The sequence below is a fragment of the Euphorbia lathyris genome, chromosome 3 (genome assembly GCF_963576675.1).
Source record: "Euphorbia lathyris chromosome 3, ddEupLath1.1, whole genome shotgun sequence".
In the NCBI taxonomy this organism is placed as follows: Eukaryota; Viridiplantae; Streptophyta; class Magnoliopsida; order Malpighiales; family Euphorbiaceae; genus Euphorbia; species Euphorbia lathyris.
In genome coordinates this window covers 53,559,735-53,578,256 of record NC_088912.1, presented here as the reverse complement: position 1 = coordinate 53,578,256, position 18,522 = coordinate 53,559,735, and the positions used below count along the sequence as shown (strand labels likewise).

The following is an 18,522-nucleotide window of genomic DNA, read 5'->3' as shown; positions in this document are numbered from 1 at the left end:
TGTTTGAGAAATAGACTCAATGCGAAAGCTATGAGATACCGAAGTTGTTGTTTCGCTCCAAGATGCAAGAATGTTCTTCTGTTTAATTGAATTTATATAAAAATTTATTGATTAACAAATAAAAAATACAAATTCGATTAATTTCCGACTAATCCCCCGATTAATCCTTGAAAGACTTGTCCGTCCGACTAGCACCTAATATTTTTTACAACCTTGTTTTAGGTATTAAAAGTGATTGTATTTGAACTAATTTGTGAAATATTGGCAACTTCAGGACTGAACTAATACATAAACTTCCATTTTAATTCCCATATGTATTACATAGGTACAGTATTTTTTTTTTTTAATTTTAAGATAGTTATTTATAAAAAAAATTAAGCTAATATTTTAATGTTAAGGTATTTGGAGAAGGAGCGGTTGTCATTCCTAATTTGCTGGCTTTCTTCTTCAGAAAAGTTAATTCAATAATTGAGAGTTTCAAGGTTGATAGTTTAGCAGGTTCTATCCAAAAGACGACTGTTCATCTGATAGGCTGGGATAGACCAGGTGAAGGGATGGTAAAGTTGAACACCGATGGGTCGCGTAAAGAGGATGGAAGAATTACTGCCGGCGGTGTATTGAGAGATGCAGGAAGTGCTTGGTTGTCAGGTTTTGCTCAGAATCTGGGTTTGGGCTCCTCTTTTATTGATAAGCTCTGTGGTATCTTTTCTGGACTTAGGGTGACAGAGGATCTAGGGATTAAGAGGCTGCTAGTGGAGTCAGACAATCTCGAAGCAGTCAAGATGATTTTTGATAAAAGAGCTCTATGTTTAGGGAGCCAGAATTTAGTTAAAGCAATTAGAAGGATTTACTCCTCTTTCGATTTTATCAATTTTTGCCATGTTTTCAGGGAGCAGAATCGGGTGGCAGATCGGCTTGCTGCTGAGGGTCATGAGAGGGCTTTGGACGTCTCTATTTTCTCTTCTCCTCCTGATTTCTTGTTATCTTTGCTTTCTGAAGATATTGTGGGGGTTAGCTTTTCTAGGCTAACCCCGGATTAATTTGTTGTGGTGTTTGTTTTTGTCTTTACTTTCTTTTCTCTGAAAAAAAAAAAAAATATAGTACATAAAATTACCGTCCATTCAAATGTGATTTTAAAATCAAAACATTGATTTCTATCAAAAAAAAAAAAAAATCAAAACATTGAAGTCATAAAAAGTTTAACCTTAGGTGTGGTCTGAAAAAACTTAACTTCTCTTCTTGAGATAAAAATAAAACAATACAAAACCCTTTCCCTGCAAGCAAAGCTCAAAACCCTATTCTTTTCATTTGATACTTTCTTTGGCCAACTCTTGTCATTATTAATTTTTGTGCTTTCTGTTAGTTAAATAATTGTTGATTTTAATGGCTTTACGGGCTCCCAAAAGATTATTGAGAGAGTTTTTGTGCAAAAGATGTATTTCGATTCCTGCTGGAGGAGGTGTTAGAAGATGCTCTTCCCTCCCACAACCTCCCCCTAAAATCCCTCACTTCTCCAGAAAGGTATTCACTTTTTCTTACTCTTTCTCATTATACGTAATTCTTTTTAAATCGGATATAGACTGTGTCGTTTTATAATTGCTGCTTTTGTGCAACTTCTTTGTTTTCTTACAAATTTCAACTGGGTTCAGTATAGACTTTTTTTTTTTTTTTTACGAATTCAGGAATATGAAGCTCCAGAGATTCTTTTTTTTCTATGTTTTTCTTTAACTTCAGTGATTCGGAATCCTATAATAATAGTAAAACAACTAAAAGCTGTCGCTATTCAATATGCATTTGTCTGATTTAAACTTTAGTGAAGAGATATATTCCTAAAACTGCAGTGTTAATTTCCACATTGGAAGGTGACCTATTGCTAGACTGTGTGTCAAATTTCTTTTTCTAACTTTTTATGGAAGCTGCCTCATCTCTAGCTCTCAACATGGTGAATTTGAGTGTTTTTTAAATTTCAAAACTTGCTAGTATGTTAATTATTAGCAGATAAGCTCTTCCCTGATTCTCAAGCTCAATTTTTTCGTCTTTTTCAATTATAGGGCAGGCTATTAACCGGAGCAACCATAGGTTTGGTTATAGCTGGAGGAGCTTATGTGAGTACAGTGGATGAAGCAACTGTCTGGTACTTCATATATTCTCTTCTTAAGTTTTTTGAGCTCCATTTACTTAACTTGCTTATTTGTGTCTATTCGCTAGTCTAGAATCCAATACAATAGCAAATAAAGAATAATTTTTAGCTTCCTCAATTGTTCGATTTCTCATGTCATATCAGCCACATTTCGTATTACCAGGCCAAATGTCAAGTAGGAATTTAATAGGAGTGTCAGGCAATTAAGTTTTGTATTCCCCATCCTTTGATATTAAGTATTAACTCATTTCACATTATTTGTTAACTGCAGTGGTTGGCTATTCAATGCTACAAAACTTGTGAATCCATTTTTTGCTCTCTTAGATGCTGAGGTTGCTCACACACTTGCTGTATCAGCTGCTTCTCGTGGTTGGGTTCCTAGAGAAAAGAGGCATGATCCATCAATTTTAGGATTGGAGGTGTGGGGGAGGAAGTTCTCCAATCCTGTAGGTCTTGCAGCTGGCTTTGATAAAAATGCGGAGGCTGTTGAAGGCTTGCTAGGTTTGGGCTTTGGCTTTGTAGAGGTTGGTTCTGTTACTCCTGTTCCTCAGGATGGTAATCCAAAGCCGCGCATTTTTAGATTGCGCGAGGAAGGGTAAGAATACATCCTTCTGTTTTCTATGTCTCTGTGTTAGAAATGCTCTTGAATTTGTTGTAAATTCAAATATCTACTATTTTAACTTGTCAACTCATGATTTTTAATAGTTTGAAGTATATAACCGTAATTTATACTTCTTTTTTGCTAGTGCAATTATAAATCGCTGCGGCTTTAACAGTGAAGGAATTGTTGCCGTTGCAAAGCGATTGGGTGCACAGCATGGGAAGAGGAAATTAGATGAAACTTCAAGTACTTCACCTGCCTCAAGCAATGACATCAAACATGGAGGCAAAGCTGGTCCTGGCATTCTCGGAGTTAATCTTGGAAAGAATAAAACCAGTGAAGATGCTGCTGCAGATTATGTACAAGGGGTTCATACGTTATCCCAGTATGCTGACTACTTGGTAGATTTTTTTTTGGTTGGAAATTTTGGTTAACTGTTCTTTCTTTTCTTGTATGTTTCATTACATTAAAGTCCTTTCAACCATTGCAATTGGCACACTTTGCCTAGTATTACTGGCTAGGCAAGTCTATCAGGAATCTCCCACATAATCTTGGCTTTCTTGCAAGACGTTATGTTTATCCACACAACTATATCTAAATTGAGAAGTTAAATGTGCATTGCCTGTAGAATAGTTCTATTACCTATTCAATATGGATGACCTCCTAAAATAGATGTTGGTCTTTTGCATAGAGACAGAGTGACTTTCTATATTGAAGTTTAGACCATACAAAAGGAGATATGTTTATCCATTGAATGACTGTTTTATTAATGCAGAATGACAAGGGAAGGCTTCACTGTCTTGATTTTAGTTTTAGGTCATGATTTACGGAAGTTGGGGCTCCAGTAAGAGAGTCACACCTGATTATATTTGCTGTTGACTAGGAAATCAGCACGGCAAATATTTTTAGACAAGTCTGTTTCCAATACCGACTCTCACTTGATGTACATGTGGTCTTCCTAGTAAAAGATTAACTATTCTTCTTTCTTTTTGATTGCTAGACTAATTAGACTTGGAACGTCTGTTGAAACTTGAAAATAAAATTGTAAGGAAAACAACTGTTAAGACCTATTATAACCCAGCCTATTCCAGCAGATTTTTGAAAATACTGTAAATATTGTCAGCTCCAAATTGGAAGATAAGCATTTAAAAGTAATCACTAGCTCATTATTTGTAGCAGAGAAAACTCAACACTATAGTACGACTTGAAAAGATTTCGAAAAGGTCCCAAATTCCCAATCTAAATCTTCTAGAAAGTAGATTCTTATTATTTTTATCATTTTGCTTTCTTGTAGCTTATTGTGGTTGCTTCAGTTATATTGCTGCAGGTTTTTACTCTGTGGCGGTTGTATGAATATATATGGTAAATTTGCATAATAACATGAGATATCTGATTTCTGTAGCACATCATGGAATTGAAGTGTTGAACATGCTGTAAGCTTGTTCAGAATTGACGTTTTCTGCAATTTTATCATGTCTTGTTAGTTTATTTTTAAACATCTGTACCAGTGATTCAGGACTGGTTATTCAAATTTTCTTTCCTTTTCTTTTTCATTTTTTCATATCAACGAGTTATGTTTGTTTCGCACTAATTTGACAATATGATTTTCTTATTCTTAAGGTTATTAATGTTTCATCACCCAATACTCCTGGATTGCGTATGCTTCAGGGAAGAAAACAGTTAAAGGACCTTGTTAAGAAGGTATGAAGATATAAAGGTTTGGGGTGAACTTAATGCTTTCTTTTTCCAATTCCGTATATGACCTGATGCTGGAAAATACATTTGATGTTTTTCTTTTTATTTAGATTCAAGCTGCTCGTGATGAAATGCAATGGGGTGAGGAGGGCCCACCTCCTTTGCTAGTGAAGATTGCACCTGACTTGTCAAAGGAAGACCTTGAAGATATTGCAGCAGTGTGTAAATGCTCTTATTTTTATCACATATCCTCTACTGTTATATGTTGCAATCTTATTGTTCTTTCTTGTGATAATAGGTTGCTCTTACACTTCGCTTGGATGGACTGGTATGTCATCTTGCCATATATAAAAAGAAATTGATAATCTAAATGCTGCTTCTATTGTTGTCGATGAACAAAATTGTCACATAGATTAGTGAGTTGAAATTTCATTGTTACTTAATCTTCGATATTTGGTTCGTTCCATGAGGCCTTATTGTTAATGATACTTGACATATTATTGACTTTACAAAGAGGATGAAACTTCCATTTGCATTCTTTGGTGTCATGCACTTCAACAAATATCTTTCACCTCTTTTTCTTCCTGTTCTTTTCCTTCTTTCCCTCACTCTTTTTCCTCTGCTGTGATACATAGTCCTTTGGTGAGTTTGCATGTGAAGAGGAACCTTTTTTAGTTGGGAGGTTAATTTTAGGCATTTATAGATTTTGTATTAGGGGTTAATTGGCCTTGGAATTTTCTATTAGTTAAAATTTCCTATTGGCATGTGTCAGACTGCAGGTTCCAGCCGGTAATAACTTTTAGCAGTTGACTAGAATATGAATATTGCTTTGTTGCTATTTTCGTCAAGTGCTATCAAATTATCGTCTTTGAAATTCCAGAACTTATAACTCTATGATGAAAACAGATCATGTCCAATAACATCGATGCTGTTTTTCACTTGATGAGTTCAAGATCTGTGTATAAAACCTTTTGTATTTTACATGCAACTTAATACAGAGCAAGAAATGAGTCTGATTCAAACTTACCGCTCTAATTTATTTGATTTCACTTCCGGCTTTAACAATAGGATTACATCAAATACAATATATGTAGGCCTGATCCTGCATACTATGATTGCATTAGACAAAAATTCTTATGTTCTTTTATATGCCTTTATTTTTTCTGCTCTTGTGGTAGATTATATCAAATACAACTATATCAAGGCCTGATCCTGTAAGGGGGAACCCTGTAGCTGAGGAATCTGGTGGTTTGAGTGGCAAACCTCTATTCAATCTATCTACAGATATCTTAAGGGAGATGTATATCTTGACAAGGGTATGCTTCTTCTGATGATATTTTTCTTTTTCTACGATTTGCATCATGCTTTTAGTCTATTTCAATGATGGATTTGATATTTCTTTTTTTTGTTTGGAACTCACAAATCCATCAATAATGATAAATGGAGAAAACTACTTTCAATAATAAAAAAAAAAAGGGCGGCCCGGTCGCACTACGCGTCCCCGTTGAGCGAGGGTCCGGAGAGGGGTCCCACCACAAGGGTGTACTGGGGCAAGCCTTCCCTTGCCAATTTATTTGGCAAGAGGCCGCTCCTAAGACTCGAACCCGTGACCTCTTGGTCACACGACAACAACGTTTACCGTTGCGCCAAGGCTCGCCCTCAGAAAACTACTTTCAATATTAAAAGAAAAAGAAAATAGTTCAGAAATCCTTCAATTACTGAATATGGTAGATATGTAAATATGGATTTGCTAAAACATAATCACATAGATAAATACATGTGCACATTCATGTGTTTACAGAAAAACTCCATATTCACTTTTCTCCTCCAAATTGTCTATTTATATACCATTTGTTTTTCATGCATAAAGTATTTTTTAGTAAAGGATTTGGCTGAGATCATTTAGAGTTCTTGGATGTAGTTGACACATTGAGCATCTATTTTGATGATTACTATTTATTTGCTAGAACTTTATGGTTGTTATTGATTTTTCTCCTTTGTTTCATATTCTGTAAGGAGTGCTATGATTACCTTGCTCCTTTTTTGGCCTTCAAGTCCTTCCCCCTCCCCCCCTGCTAAATAGAAATTGAGTAAGACATGAGATATGTAACCAATGGGTGGGAGCGACAATGATAAGTCAACGCACTCGCCTCTTTCATTCACAATAAGAGGTTGGGCAAGTATAGATTGAATCAACTCTAATATAGGCTTGTCCAAAATAATCTCTTCAACGCTTGATAAGAGCCTCTTACAGTCTAAATTCAAATAGGATCTGCTAAGATCTAACATATACAGCCTTTGCACTTTCTCTCTTGAAGACACCAGTTCAAAGAACTCCTTTGGGCTGACAGAAAGGCTTATTGACTGCTCACAAAAGTGATTAGAATGAAAATGAAAGTAATTGTCTAAAACATCGCCTAGTGCGTCAAGAACGAGGTAATCCTTGTCACATGGAATTAGTACCATCTCGGTTATATCAGCAGACACATACCCATTTTTGTCAAGCATCCGCGTACTAATAATACAAGAGAATGGGGGTAACTTTTTACACTTCAAAACTTTCTCAACATAAAGGGGGATAACTTGTATGAGCCAGCAAGTAAACTACTCTGAATTTTTTTTTCACATCGGATGGAGTTATGTTAGGTTCAGGGAATGCATTATATTTTCTTTCTATATAACTCGAAAGCTCCTTCGACAAATAAGAAAAATGCCTATTTAAAGTCAAACTGAAATGATTAGAACAAATAGAAGAACGAGATACACAACGAGAACGATAACTTTGCATACTAACAAATTGATGACTTAGTACACTCTTTTCTTTTTCCTTTTCTTCCTGAAAGAGTCTGACCGCTAAGGGAACCTAGGCTGTCAACCTAAAAGGAGTTCTCTTTCCCAAGAAGCATTGGTTGGAGTTAGGAAGCTGAAGCTGTCAACCCGATCTTGCTACTTCAACTTCGAAAGTGCCCTTTCACTCATACTCATCGTGCCCAGTCATTCACTCATACTCATCGTGCCCAGTCATAGTCATTCCGAACAAAGCTGCTCAAGCTAAGCATTCGCTACGACCAGTTTCTAGCTCTGAAGCACGGACACGCCGGAACCCTCACGTATCGCGTGTCCGATACGGTTCCGACACGGACACGGCCGGAAACGCCTGGGACACGGTGTCGGGGCCGTGTCCGTAATATCCGAAAGTTGGACACGCGTATCAGTGAAGGATACGCGTGTCCCAGGGAAAAAAAATCCGATTCTTCAAATTGACGCTGTAGAAGACAATGGCGTCGGAAGAATTTTTGGGAGAAAGGGGGTATGACTTACCCGCGTCTGTTCAACTCCAAAGGACAGTCATCGATTGAATTTTTTGAATGATTTCTTCTTCTGCTTATCATACATCGATTCAACTTCAAAGGACATCGATTCTTATTTCCTAGCCTAGGTCATCGATTGAATTTCCTCAGATATCTGTTCAACTTCAAAGGACATCGATTCAACTTCAAAGGACATCGATTCTTATTTCCTAGCCTAGGTCATCGATTGAATTTCCTCAGATATTTGAAGAGCCAAAAACTCCAAAGGACATGGGAATTAATGTCATTAAGAGTTTTATAATTTCGTTTATATGTATTTATTTAGTTATATTACAAAAAATCATATATAAAAATATATTTTTAATATTTATAAATGTGCCCCAATATTTTTATTATTTACACGTATCCCCCACGTATCCGTGTCCTGTGTTTTATAGAAATGACGTTCCCGTATCCGTGTCCGTGTCGGATACCGTGTCGCGTGTCCGTGTCCGGGCAACATAGAAACACCTTATCTTTAAAAAAAAGTAGGTAAACTCCACAAGGCAATGACTTTGGCAAAGCAGGAAGCTTTGTGTACTAGGGATGTCTATTTTTTGGGTTTTTTCCGTCTAACTTTGTCATGGTTTGGTGCTTGAAGGTGTTATCAGTATACTCAATAGAATAAGAAAGGTTGTAAAAAACACTAGGGGCTAGTCGGACGGACAGGCCCTCACGTATTAGTCGGGGATTAATTGGCTTTGTATTTTCTTATTTGTTAATAAAAAAATTATTATATAAATGCAATCAAAATATGTATTATACTATATAAAAATAATAATGTAAAATGATTAATATAGAAAAAGATGTATATTTGTAACATGTATCCCTAAAAATGTGCAACAACAATATCATTGAAACAATTCAAACCAGTAAAAAATGATGTCCACAAGTAATATAATTAACTAAAACTATGAAACAATTTCCTTGCAGTCTTAAAGCATAGCATGGGAACAAGTAGAGAACACAATTAAACAAAAATATCTGAAAATAATAAACACGATTCATCGACCACCATGCGACAGTGTTCAAAAGTGAATTATAATAAAGCAAAAAATCATAATAAAACCACAGGGTTTTTTGTTCTGATCGCCACCTAGGAGGCCAAAATATTCCCAGGGGGCGAATCAGGGAAAATTGGATCAGCTTCTCGATTTCAAGCACCTAGGTGGGCTAGTCGACCAATTTCTTGAACACTAAGAATAAGTCTAATCCTCTGGATCTTGAACAGTGATTAGGTGGGATTTCGGTTCTATTATTAATTTGAGCTTTCTATTTTTATTTATTTGTTTATTTTGATTATCCTTTTCATTGATCCTTTAGGCAGTTCTCTTGTATATGTCAAATGGCAATATCTTATCAGTTGCATCATGCATGTTCAATCACATTTTGAGAAGTTGTTGTCATTAGTTTACATTCTTCATTTGTCTTTATCGTTAGGTGTTTTATGTATAATATCATGAATAATTTCTTAACTTGCGCGTCTTCAGGGGAAAATTCCTTTAATCGGCTGTGGGGGAATAAGCAGGTAAGTTCTTTAATTCACATCTTTATTAGTTCCATTTGGTCATTAGCATGAGTTGCTTTTCGTATTTTATACCAATTGGTTCAGCGGTGAAGATGCATACAAGAAAGTACGGGCTGGAGCAACACTTGTTCAGCTTTATACAGGTTTTGCTTATGGTGGGCCTGCCCTAATTCCTCAAATAAAGGTACTCTTCTAATAATTTTCGAAGTTTGGGGTTCAAAAGTAATTGCAAAAAAGACAATAAACACTAGATGTGATAGAAATTTATGGTTATCTCCCTATTCAAAATTATATTCGGTTACATCTATGGCGTTCCGAAGGAGATGATTTGTATATGGATTTGAGGTTTGAGCCTGTTTTCAAGCTAGTTTTAGTGCTCGGTAGCCTTTTTGTTGAAGAAAAAGGATAAAGCTGACATGAAATTTATTATTGTCATGTGTATTATTTCGTAATTGAGTGAGTGTCCTTTGGTTTGGAGCCTAAGATTGGAAGCTTCTTTTGTGTGCTTCATTTGATTTGATGTAATTTGTTGCAGGCTGAACTGGCCAAGTGCTTGGAAAGGGATGGGTTTAAGTCCATATTAGAAGCAGTTGGAGCAGATCATAGGTAATGTAAGAAGATGCATTACCTGGTGATTACAGACCCCAGTTTTGTTTGAGCTTGCACCATACAATTCTTTTTCATTTTCATCTCTGTTGGCTGTAGTGGAGATGTTTTTGAGTTGGCAAATAAGACTAGTTTTTACAGCAATTATTCTGATTTTCTAAAAGATCATTACACTTTCAAAATTAGCAGAAATATGCACTGGCAGCAACTGATAGATACATACATACAGTTGTTTTTATTGAAATTATTTTCATCTTAAATTCAAGTGTTCCTCCTAGTTCAAATGTGCACTACCTTCTTTGGTCGTCAAAGTTTCAAGTGGGGTTTTCAAAAATCTTTTTAAAAGGATTTTTTTTTTTATTTAAACTTTTAAACAGTGAAATATTAATAATATTAATAAAACCACTATTAATTTTTTTAACATTATTCATAATATTTTGATGTAATTTATAATATTTATTAAATGTATAGCAATGTAATCTAATCTTCCTATATTTGTATATGATATGTAAATTTACATGCAACAACATTTATGTGTATTAGGTCGATAAGCAATTATAAGTATTTTTTGTTACAATTAATTTTTGGTCATGAGTTAAATATTTTTCATTTAAGAATTTTTTTTATGTGAAATATATGTTCTTATTGCTTCACATATTGTACTAAGAGGTTTATTTCTTTTTTTGAGGATGGACGAATCAAATGATATTTCTGTTCCAATTTTTGCCTCTTATTCTCCTGTTTATTTTTAGGGTGTCAGGAAAGATTAAGGGAAAAAGGTCATTTTTTGTTTTTGTTTTACTAATACAATCATTCTTTTTATTTTAGTTTTTTAGTTTTGAGTCTACTACGAACTCCTCTAATCTCATTATCCAATTCCTTCCTAAAATTTCTATTTATTTTACTACATTACATCTCTATCCTCATAAAATTATACGTTAGTCTTCATTGTATTTTTTATTTTATTTTTTGGTCCATATGCTTATTTATTTTTACTTTTATTTTATCTCTAAATCAATTTCACTTTTGATACTTATTTATATATCTTTACTTTTTTTCATTGAAAAATATTTTTGATAAAGTTTTACTTTTTAGGGATAAGTACAAAAAAAAATGTCTGTGGTTTACATTTTTTACAAACGCGAACCTGTGGTTTTGTTTTTTTACAAATAGAGGTATGTGTTAAACGCCGTTAACAAACAGATGCTAAATTGACTAAGGGTGTTAAAATTTAAAGAGAAAAGAGTTAATTTGGTCCTTATGTTTATTTATTTTATAAATTAACCCCCCTAATTATCTAATTATCACAAATAAACCTCAAAATCAAAAATCAAAATAAAAAAATATCATCCTCTCCATCTCTTTTTCATTTTTTATTTTCCTTTTTCTTTCTCTCTCCTCTCTTTTCTTCTTTTCTTCTTCCTCCTCTCCTCTCTTCTTCTAATTTTTTTTAATTGTTTTCGAAATTTCAGAGCGTCTGAAATCCAGACGTTCATCACATCTGGATTTTCCAGATGCAACGTCTGGAAAATCCAGACGTGATGAACGTCTGGATTTCAGACGTTGTCCAGAATTTCTGGAAATTTCTAGAATTCTGGAATCAAATTTTTTTTAAAAAAAAATAGAAGAAAAGAAGAAGAAGAGGAGAGGAAGGAGAAGGAGAAGAGGAAGAAGAAGAAGCAGAGGAAGGAGAAGAAGGAGAAGAAGCAGAGGAAGAAGAAGAAAAATAAAAAATGAAAAAGAGATGGAGAAGATGATATTTTTTATTTTTATTTTTGATTTTGGGGTTTATTTGTGATAATTAGATAATTAGGGGGGTTAAATTATAAAATAAATAAATATAAGGACCAAATTAACTCTTTTCTTTTTGAATTTTAACACCGTTAGTCAATTTAGCCTCTGTTTAATGGCGTTTAACACATACCTCTATTTGTAAAAAAAAAAAACCACAGGTTCGCGTTTGTAAAAAGTGTAAATCACAGACATTTTTTTGTACTTATCCCTACTTTTTACTTTTTGTTTTATTCTTTATTCTTATTTATTTATACTTCTTTAAACCTAGACTAATTTCACTTTTTTTTTTTGGTAGGAAAGGAAAATAAAACAAAACAACTCAACCCGGGATCAGCCTAGGAAAACTGACCCCCACCACATCCTCCAAGATCAAGGAAGAAATGAAGACCGGTGGAGAAGAAAAGGTAGAAAGGCCCAACAACCCAGAGTGCCCTTCCAACGCAAGACGGTCCGCGACGCGGTTCTGCTCCCTATAAATATGAGTGAACTTAATAGACTCGAAGGAGGACTCAATCCTTTTAATGCCTTTAATAATATTCAAGCTATTCCGACAGACAGACTTGCCCTCAGAAATCATTTTAACCGTTTCTTGGTTATCAGACTCAACCAGAAGCTTATTCACTCCAAGATCCTTAGCCAACTTCAGGCCAGAAAGAATCCCCCAAAGCTCAGCAGAAAAGGAAGAACCAATCCCCAAATTCTGAGAGAAGCCAGACACCCACCTGCCTCCATCGTCTCTAAGAACCCCTCCTGCAGCGATTCTCCCTTCTCTCAGACAAGAGCCATCAGTGTTAAGCTTAATCACACCTTCGCTCGGCCTACACCAGCCTAAGAGATTGACCTCCTTCCTCTGAACCACCCTAGCTAAAGGGTCTTCACCAAAGCTCTCAACCAAGGTACTGATCTTCTTAGAAAAGAAATCAAGGAAATTTGGTATAGAAACCACTCTACCTCCAAAGATCTCGTTTCGCCACCTCCAAATCTGATGGCACACCACCACAAAAAGAAAAACACCTTGGTTTCCAGGCAAAAGAATCCCATTAATACCATCCACAAACCAATCATCTTCAGAGTGGGCTAAAAAAGATGGGAGCACATCCCTAGGGAGGATTCTTCTCCAATCCTCTAAACTTTTCTCACAGTCCCTGAGGGCATGGCATAACGTCTCCTCAAACCCTCTGCATCTGCCACAGGCTCCAGAAACCACCAGGTGCCTCCTTTTCCGATCCGAATTAGTAAGCAACCTATTCTTGGCTCCAAGCCACAGGAAGCTCCTAATACGGTAAGGCACTTTTAAACCCCAAATCGTCTTCCACACCCCTGGTGAAGAAGACTCCAAATCCAGATGGAACGCCTGAAAAGCAGACTTACACGAATAGGCCCCATTTTTTGTTAGCGCCCAACAGTAACTGTCCTTATCCTCCAATTGATTACTAATGTGGACACCTCTAATAGAAAGGAGCGATTCCAGACTAAGGTAAGATTCAAATTTATCCCAAATCCACTCACCCTCAGAGTTCACAACATCAGCAATCCTCCAGTCCTGAGCGTCTAACGGAGGCAAGGAAGTACAAACTTCCAGTAAAGGCTTCTTACCTACCCACCTATCCTTCCAGAAACTGATGGATCTGCCATTACCCACATTCCACCCAATCCCAGTACAAAACTCAGCAAACACAGCACTGATGCCTTTCCAAAGAAAGGAACAATTAACCACCCTCTCCTTAGGCCCCCCAAACACCTTATCCTTTCGGTACTTCCCACATAAGAGCTGGACCCACAGAGCAGAGGGACACTGCCACATTCGCCAAAGGAGTTTCATTAATAAAACTTTATCATTATCCTTAGCTTTCCTAATGCCCAGGCCTCCAGAATCTTTAGGCTGACAAACCTCACTCCAAGGCACCAGATGGATCTTTCTCCCCTCCTCAGCTTCCCCCCACAGGAACCTACGGTTAATCTTATCAAGATCATTAAGCACAGGATCCGGAAGCTGACAAGCCTGCATAATATGATTGGGAGTTGCACAATTAACAGATTGAATTAACGTGAGGCGGCCAGCGAGAGAGAGAGTCTTGGCTTTCCACGTGGCACACTTTATATTAACTTTATCCAAAGTATCTTTAAAGGACACTTTAGACACTCTCTCACTGTGGAGGGGAATACCCAGATACTTCCCTAGAGAATCAGTAAGAGGAATACCTGATAGATCACTTAATCTTTTACAGACTCTCGGGTTCATATTCTTTGAGCACATCATCCTAGATTTCTGGATATTAAGTTTCTGCCCAGAGGCCGAACAGAAACAGTCAAGAATATCCATAATAATACTCAACTGCTCCTCATTACCTTCCAGAAAGATAAGGACATCGTCTGCAAAGAATAAGTGAGTCACCTGGGGACAGAAGCTATTGATAGCCACAGGGTGGAAACTCCCATCATCGATTGCATCTTGAATCAGATGAGATAACCTCTCCATAGCAATAACGAAAAGGAAGGGGCTCATAGGATCACCCTGACGGATTCCCCGGCCCGGGGAGAACTCCTCCGACATATCCCCATTAATCATAACTTGAAACACAGGAGAAGAGATACATACCTTAATTAACCTTCTCCAGTTGTCCGGGATTCTAGCTCTCTCCAGACTCTCCATCAGGAAATTCCAGTTGATACGATCATAGGCCTTCTCCAAATCCAACTTCAGAGCCACAATGCCTTTCTTCCCCTTCATGATCTTCATAGTGTGGACCATCTCTTGGGCAATCACCACATTATCCATCATCTGTCTGCCAGGCACAAAACTACCCTGATTCTGACAAATGATCGCAGGAAGAATACCACGGATTCTATTAGCCACAATCTTTGTAACTGTCTTATAAATAACATTACAAAGACCGATAGGTCTCATATGCAAAAAGGAAGAAGGCTTATCAATTTTAGGAATCAAAACCAGAAGGGTTCTATTCACCAGCTCTATATCCTGAGAACCATTAAAAACACCTATGATAAAATTATAGATACCTTCCTTCACAACCTCCCAGTGCTTATGGTAAAAACCAGCAGGCAGACCATCAATCCCAAGAGCTTTAGAAGACCCAATACTGAAAATGGCTTGGTCTATCTCCTTCAGGGAGATAGGGTGAAAGGCATCCTGAATGCTATCCTCACTTATCATATGAAAGGTAGCGACAGAGTGAGCCCTCTCTAGATGAACATGCTCCTCTTTAAACAGATCCTTATAGAACTCCAGGGCCAATTTTCGAATCTCCTCATCTTCATACACCCAATCACCATTAGAGTCCTTAATGGCATCAATTTTATTCCTCTGCCTTCTGATCATAGTAGAAAGATGGAAGTACCTGGTATTACGATCCTCATCTCTAATCCAGGACTTCCTAGATTTTTGAAACCAGAGAAGCTCCTCCTGCCTGAGCACTGCTTCCAGCTCCTTCTGAAGGGTTCTGAGGAGGCCATCCAAACTGTGATCAAACCTCACCTCCAACCTACGCTGAATACCCTCCATCCTATTTAATAACTTATTCTTCCTTCTAATAATATACCCAAAGACATTTCTATTCCATCCCAGCACATTATTCCTGAACCCTTCAGCAGCTTGAAGGACATTCGAGTGAGGTTTCCAATTCTCATGAACAAACTCCTTAAACTTAGGATGAGACTCCCAAGCCAACTGATACCGGAACGGTCTTTCACCCCTAGGACGATTACCTCTCAACAGCCTAAATAAAATAGGATAGTGATCCGAATGACGGAACGGGAGATTTAACACAAAACTCTCAGGGAAAGAAGTCTGAGCTAAAACATTAGCGTAGACCTTATCCAAACGAACAAAGGTACTGTTACGTTTCCAAGTGAATTTATGACCAGAAGCCCCAAGATCAGAAAGCCCACATTAATCCATACTATTCTTGTGGTGAAGGCATCGGTTAACATAATGATGCGAACCCCCTCTCTGATCACTCATAAAAGCAATATCATTAAAGTCACCCGCCATGAACCAGGGCTCAGAAATGCCAACACTCATAGAATAAAGAACCTCCCAAAGCCGTTTTCGATTGGCTAAAATAGGGTCAGCATACACCAGGGTAATTAAAAAAGGAATATTACCGGAGACACTCACTCTACAGTGAATAAACTGCTTATCCATGCTAACAATATCAAAATGAACCCGATCTGGCTTCCAGAAAAGCCAAATCCCACCAGCCCAGCCAGTTGCCTCCGATCTAACACAGTTCCAGTTCCTAAACTTTTTAACCACCTCATCTGCTTTATCTCCACTAATCTTAGTTTCCATTAAAGCAAAACAAGATGGATTAAATTGTTTAATAAGATCATTAATATGGATACAGGTAGCCTTGTTAGCCGCACCCCTAACATTCCAACACAACAACTCCATAGAAAGGAGGAAAACTGACCGCAACAACACACCTAAGCCAGGTATTTATTAGGGGCTCCTGAGAGCCTCGCCGAGGTACCTGCAGGCCCTCTCTTCTCTGGTAAAACCAAAGTATTCTGGATACTTTTCTGTTTACCCTTAAGCTTTTTCAAACTAGTTTTATTAACTCCCATCGACTTCCCATTCCCAGGATCACCACAAAGAATAGGAATACTAAGCTTATTTATGTTCTTCATCCTACGAGCAGCTAGGGCCAGGGTCCCCCCCTGGGCTTCGTCTTTAGAAACAAAGAGGGGATTAACAGATTCAACCACCTTCTCAGATGGTTCAATAGACTCCAAACCCGGCATGCTTTGAACAATATGAACATCCCCCTGGTTAGGATCATGAACTTCCTCAATCATCAGGGCCGCAAATCTAGATCCTGATGTGAAAGCTGAACCGACTCCGGGCTCCTCCCTAGCTTTAGGGGATAGGCTTCTCCTTGATACTGGGAAGAGCAATAGGCTTAGAAAGGGAAGACTTCAAATTAATGCTAATATCAGGAGGACGATTCTGCCCAACTGCAGGTTGTATTCTTCATCTAGCAGTCCTTTTTGCCACCATCCATGGCCCAAAATTCCCTCCATTCCCCTGGCTCACTTCAGTTCTACCCACACCATCCACCACAATCTCTTTTATAACCTTTTCCCTTTTCGGGCATCCCTCTTGAGAATGACCATACATGCCACAATCATAACAAATGTTATGTAACCCTTCATACTCAATAAAGAACACCTTGTTCTGAACACAGAATTTTGACAACAAAGGTTTAGCAAGATCAACATCAACACAAACCCTAACAAACTTGCCCCTAATAGCTCCAATTGTAGTTTTGTCCACGTGGTGGACTTTCCCCACCAGACCTCCAATCTTGCTGAGGAACTTTTCGCTATAATACTCAATGGGAAGGCCCGGGAACCTAACCCAAGTCAAGATCCTGTTAACAGAACAATCGTGAGGGTTAAAATTAGGAACCCAAGGCCGTAAGGCCAAAACATGGTTGGAGATAATATATGGGCCCCCCTTGATCACAGCATTATAATCCTCAACCCGGGTAAATTTAATGACATAGTAGTCATTTTCCAGGTCAGTAATACTGACTTTCCCTTTCCTTGCCCACTGTGCTTGGATCCTTTGGGCAAAATAGTTAAAGCTAATTCGCTTCCCAAGCACAATAACAATTAAAGACATCTTCCATTTCTCTCTGAGCTCCCTTTTCTCAACTGAAGAGAGTCTAATCACAGGACAAAGAGGACCGTCTTGGACACCCTCCTCATCATCAGAATCAGAGTACAAATCATCTGACTCCCCCACCATCAACACCTCCTCCATACAAGGCTCCTCCTCTACTACCCCCATAACCGTATCTTTCCAAGAATTTTTCCCAATTCCATTAACACTAACCCTAGACCTGGGAGAAACCGCGTTCCCCTGACCCGAGGCATCCTGCCCCCCTGCCGTCGCCCCAGCCTGCCCGGCACTGCCCGGGGATCTGCTCCCAGTGCCTGCAATCCGCCCAGCAAAGATTCCGACGTCCCCAGCACACTGTCCAGCGCTGCCTGCGCCTTGCCCAGCGCCATTGGCGCTCCACCCGGGCCAGGCACCACCCGCCCAACACCCTCGGCGCTCCACCCGGTGCCAGGCAACGCCCGCACCGCCTCGCCCCTTGTGAGCGGAGGCGCCTTGCCCCCTGCGTCCGCAACAGGCGCCAAGCCTGCCGCCCTTGTGCTTATTTATTTTTACTTTTTGTTTCCGGAAAAATAACTTTTTTTACCAAAATTTTTATTTTATCATATAATACTATTCAGTTTTAACATTTGTTTTTAATTATTTCTAAAAAAAAAAAACATTTGCTTTTCATTATTTTCAAGTGATTATTTTCTTTTTAAAATATAATGTTTATTCATTTTCTTTGATCAATTTTATTTTAGTTCCCGTCGTCGCACCATTTTTTGATTTTAATAGTTGAAGTGCTTGATTTTAATTCTTATATTTACACGTGATTAATTTATTATGCAAACGTATATATATAAAAAATTATTACTAAAGACAATCCACAATTCTAGTTTAATATCTCATTTGAACCAAACGGAATCAAAACAAACAGACAATCAAAAGCCCTCTAAGATGAGTCCTCAAGGAGATTATGAACTTATCTTGGATATGAATTTCCATCAATAATTAAATATCTTAAGCCATTAATGGGAGATGTAGATTGTCATTTTGATGAATCACATTTCAAAAATTAGGGGTAGAAAATAAAAATTTGGAAAAGACAATGACGTGGAAATTTCATCACTTTTTCACATAGATTCTAAAACAAAGCATTATGAATAAGAAGTTCGGAAGATA

At 37.6% G+C, this 18,522-nt stretch overlaps 1 protein-coding gene across 1 annotated transcript; it reads left to right on the top strand.

Annotated features, from left to right (window-relative positions):
- The first annotated feature begins 1,227 nt into the window (after positions 1-1,227).
- Positions 1,228-10,210, top strand: LOC136223039 (dihydroorotate dehydrogenase (quinone), mitochondrial). Its single transcript, XM_066010823.1, has 11 exons — positions 1,228-1,521; positions 2,052-2,134; positions 2,412-2,735; positions 2,887-3,142; positions 4,362-4,442; positions 4,547-4,654; positions 4,735-4,764; positions 5,615-5,752; positions 9,277-9,314; positions 9,399-9,498; positions 9,850-10,210. The coding sequence occupies exons 1-11, from the start codon at positions 1,384-1,386 to the stop codon at positions 9,922-9,924; spliced, it is 1,371 nt and encodes a 456-aa protein (XP_065866895.1). The 5' UTR covers positions 1,228-1,383; the 3' UTR covers positions 9,925-10,210.
- Positions 10,211-18,522: the final 8,312 nt, after the last annotated feature.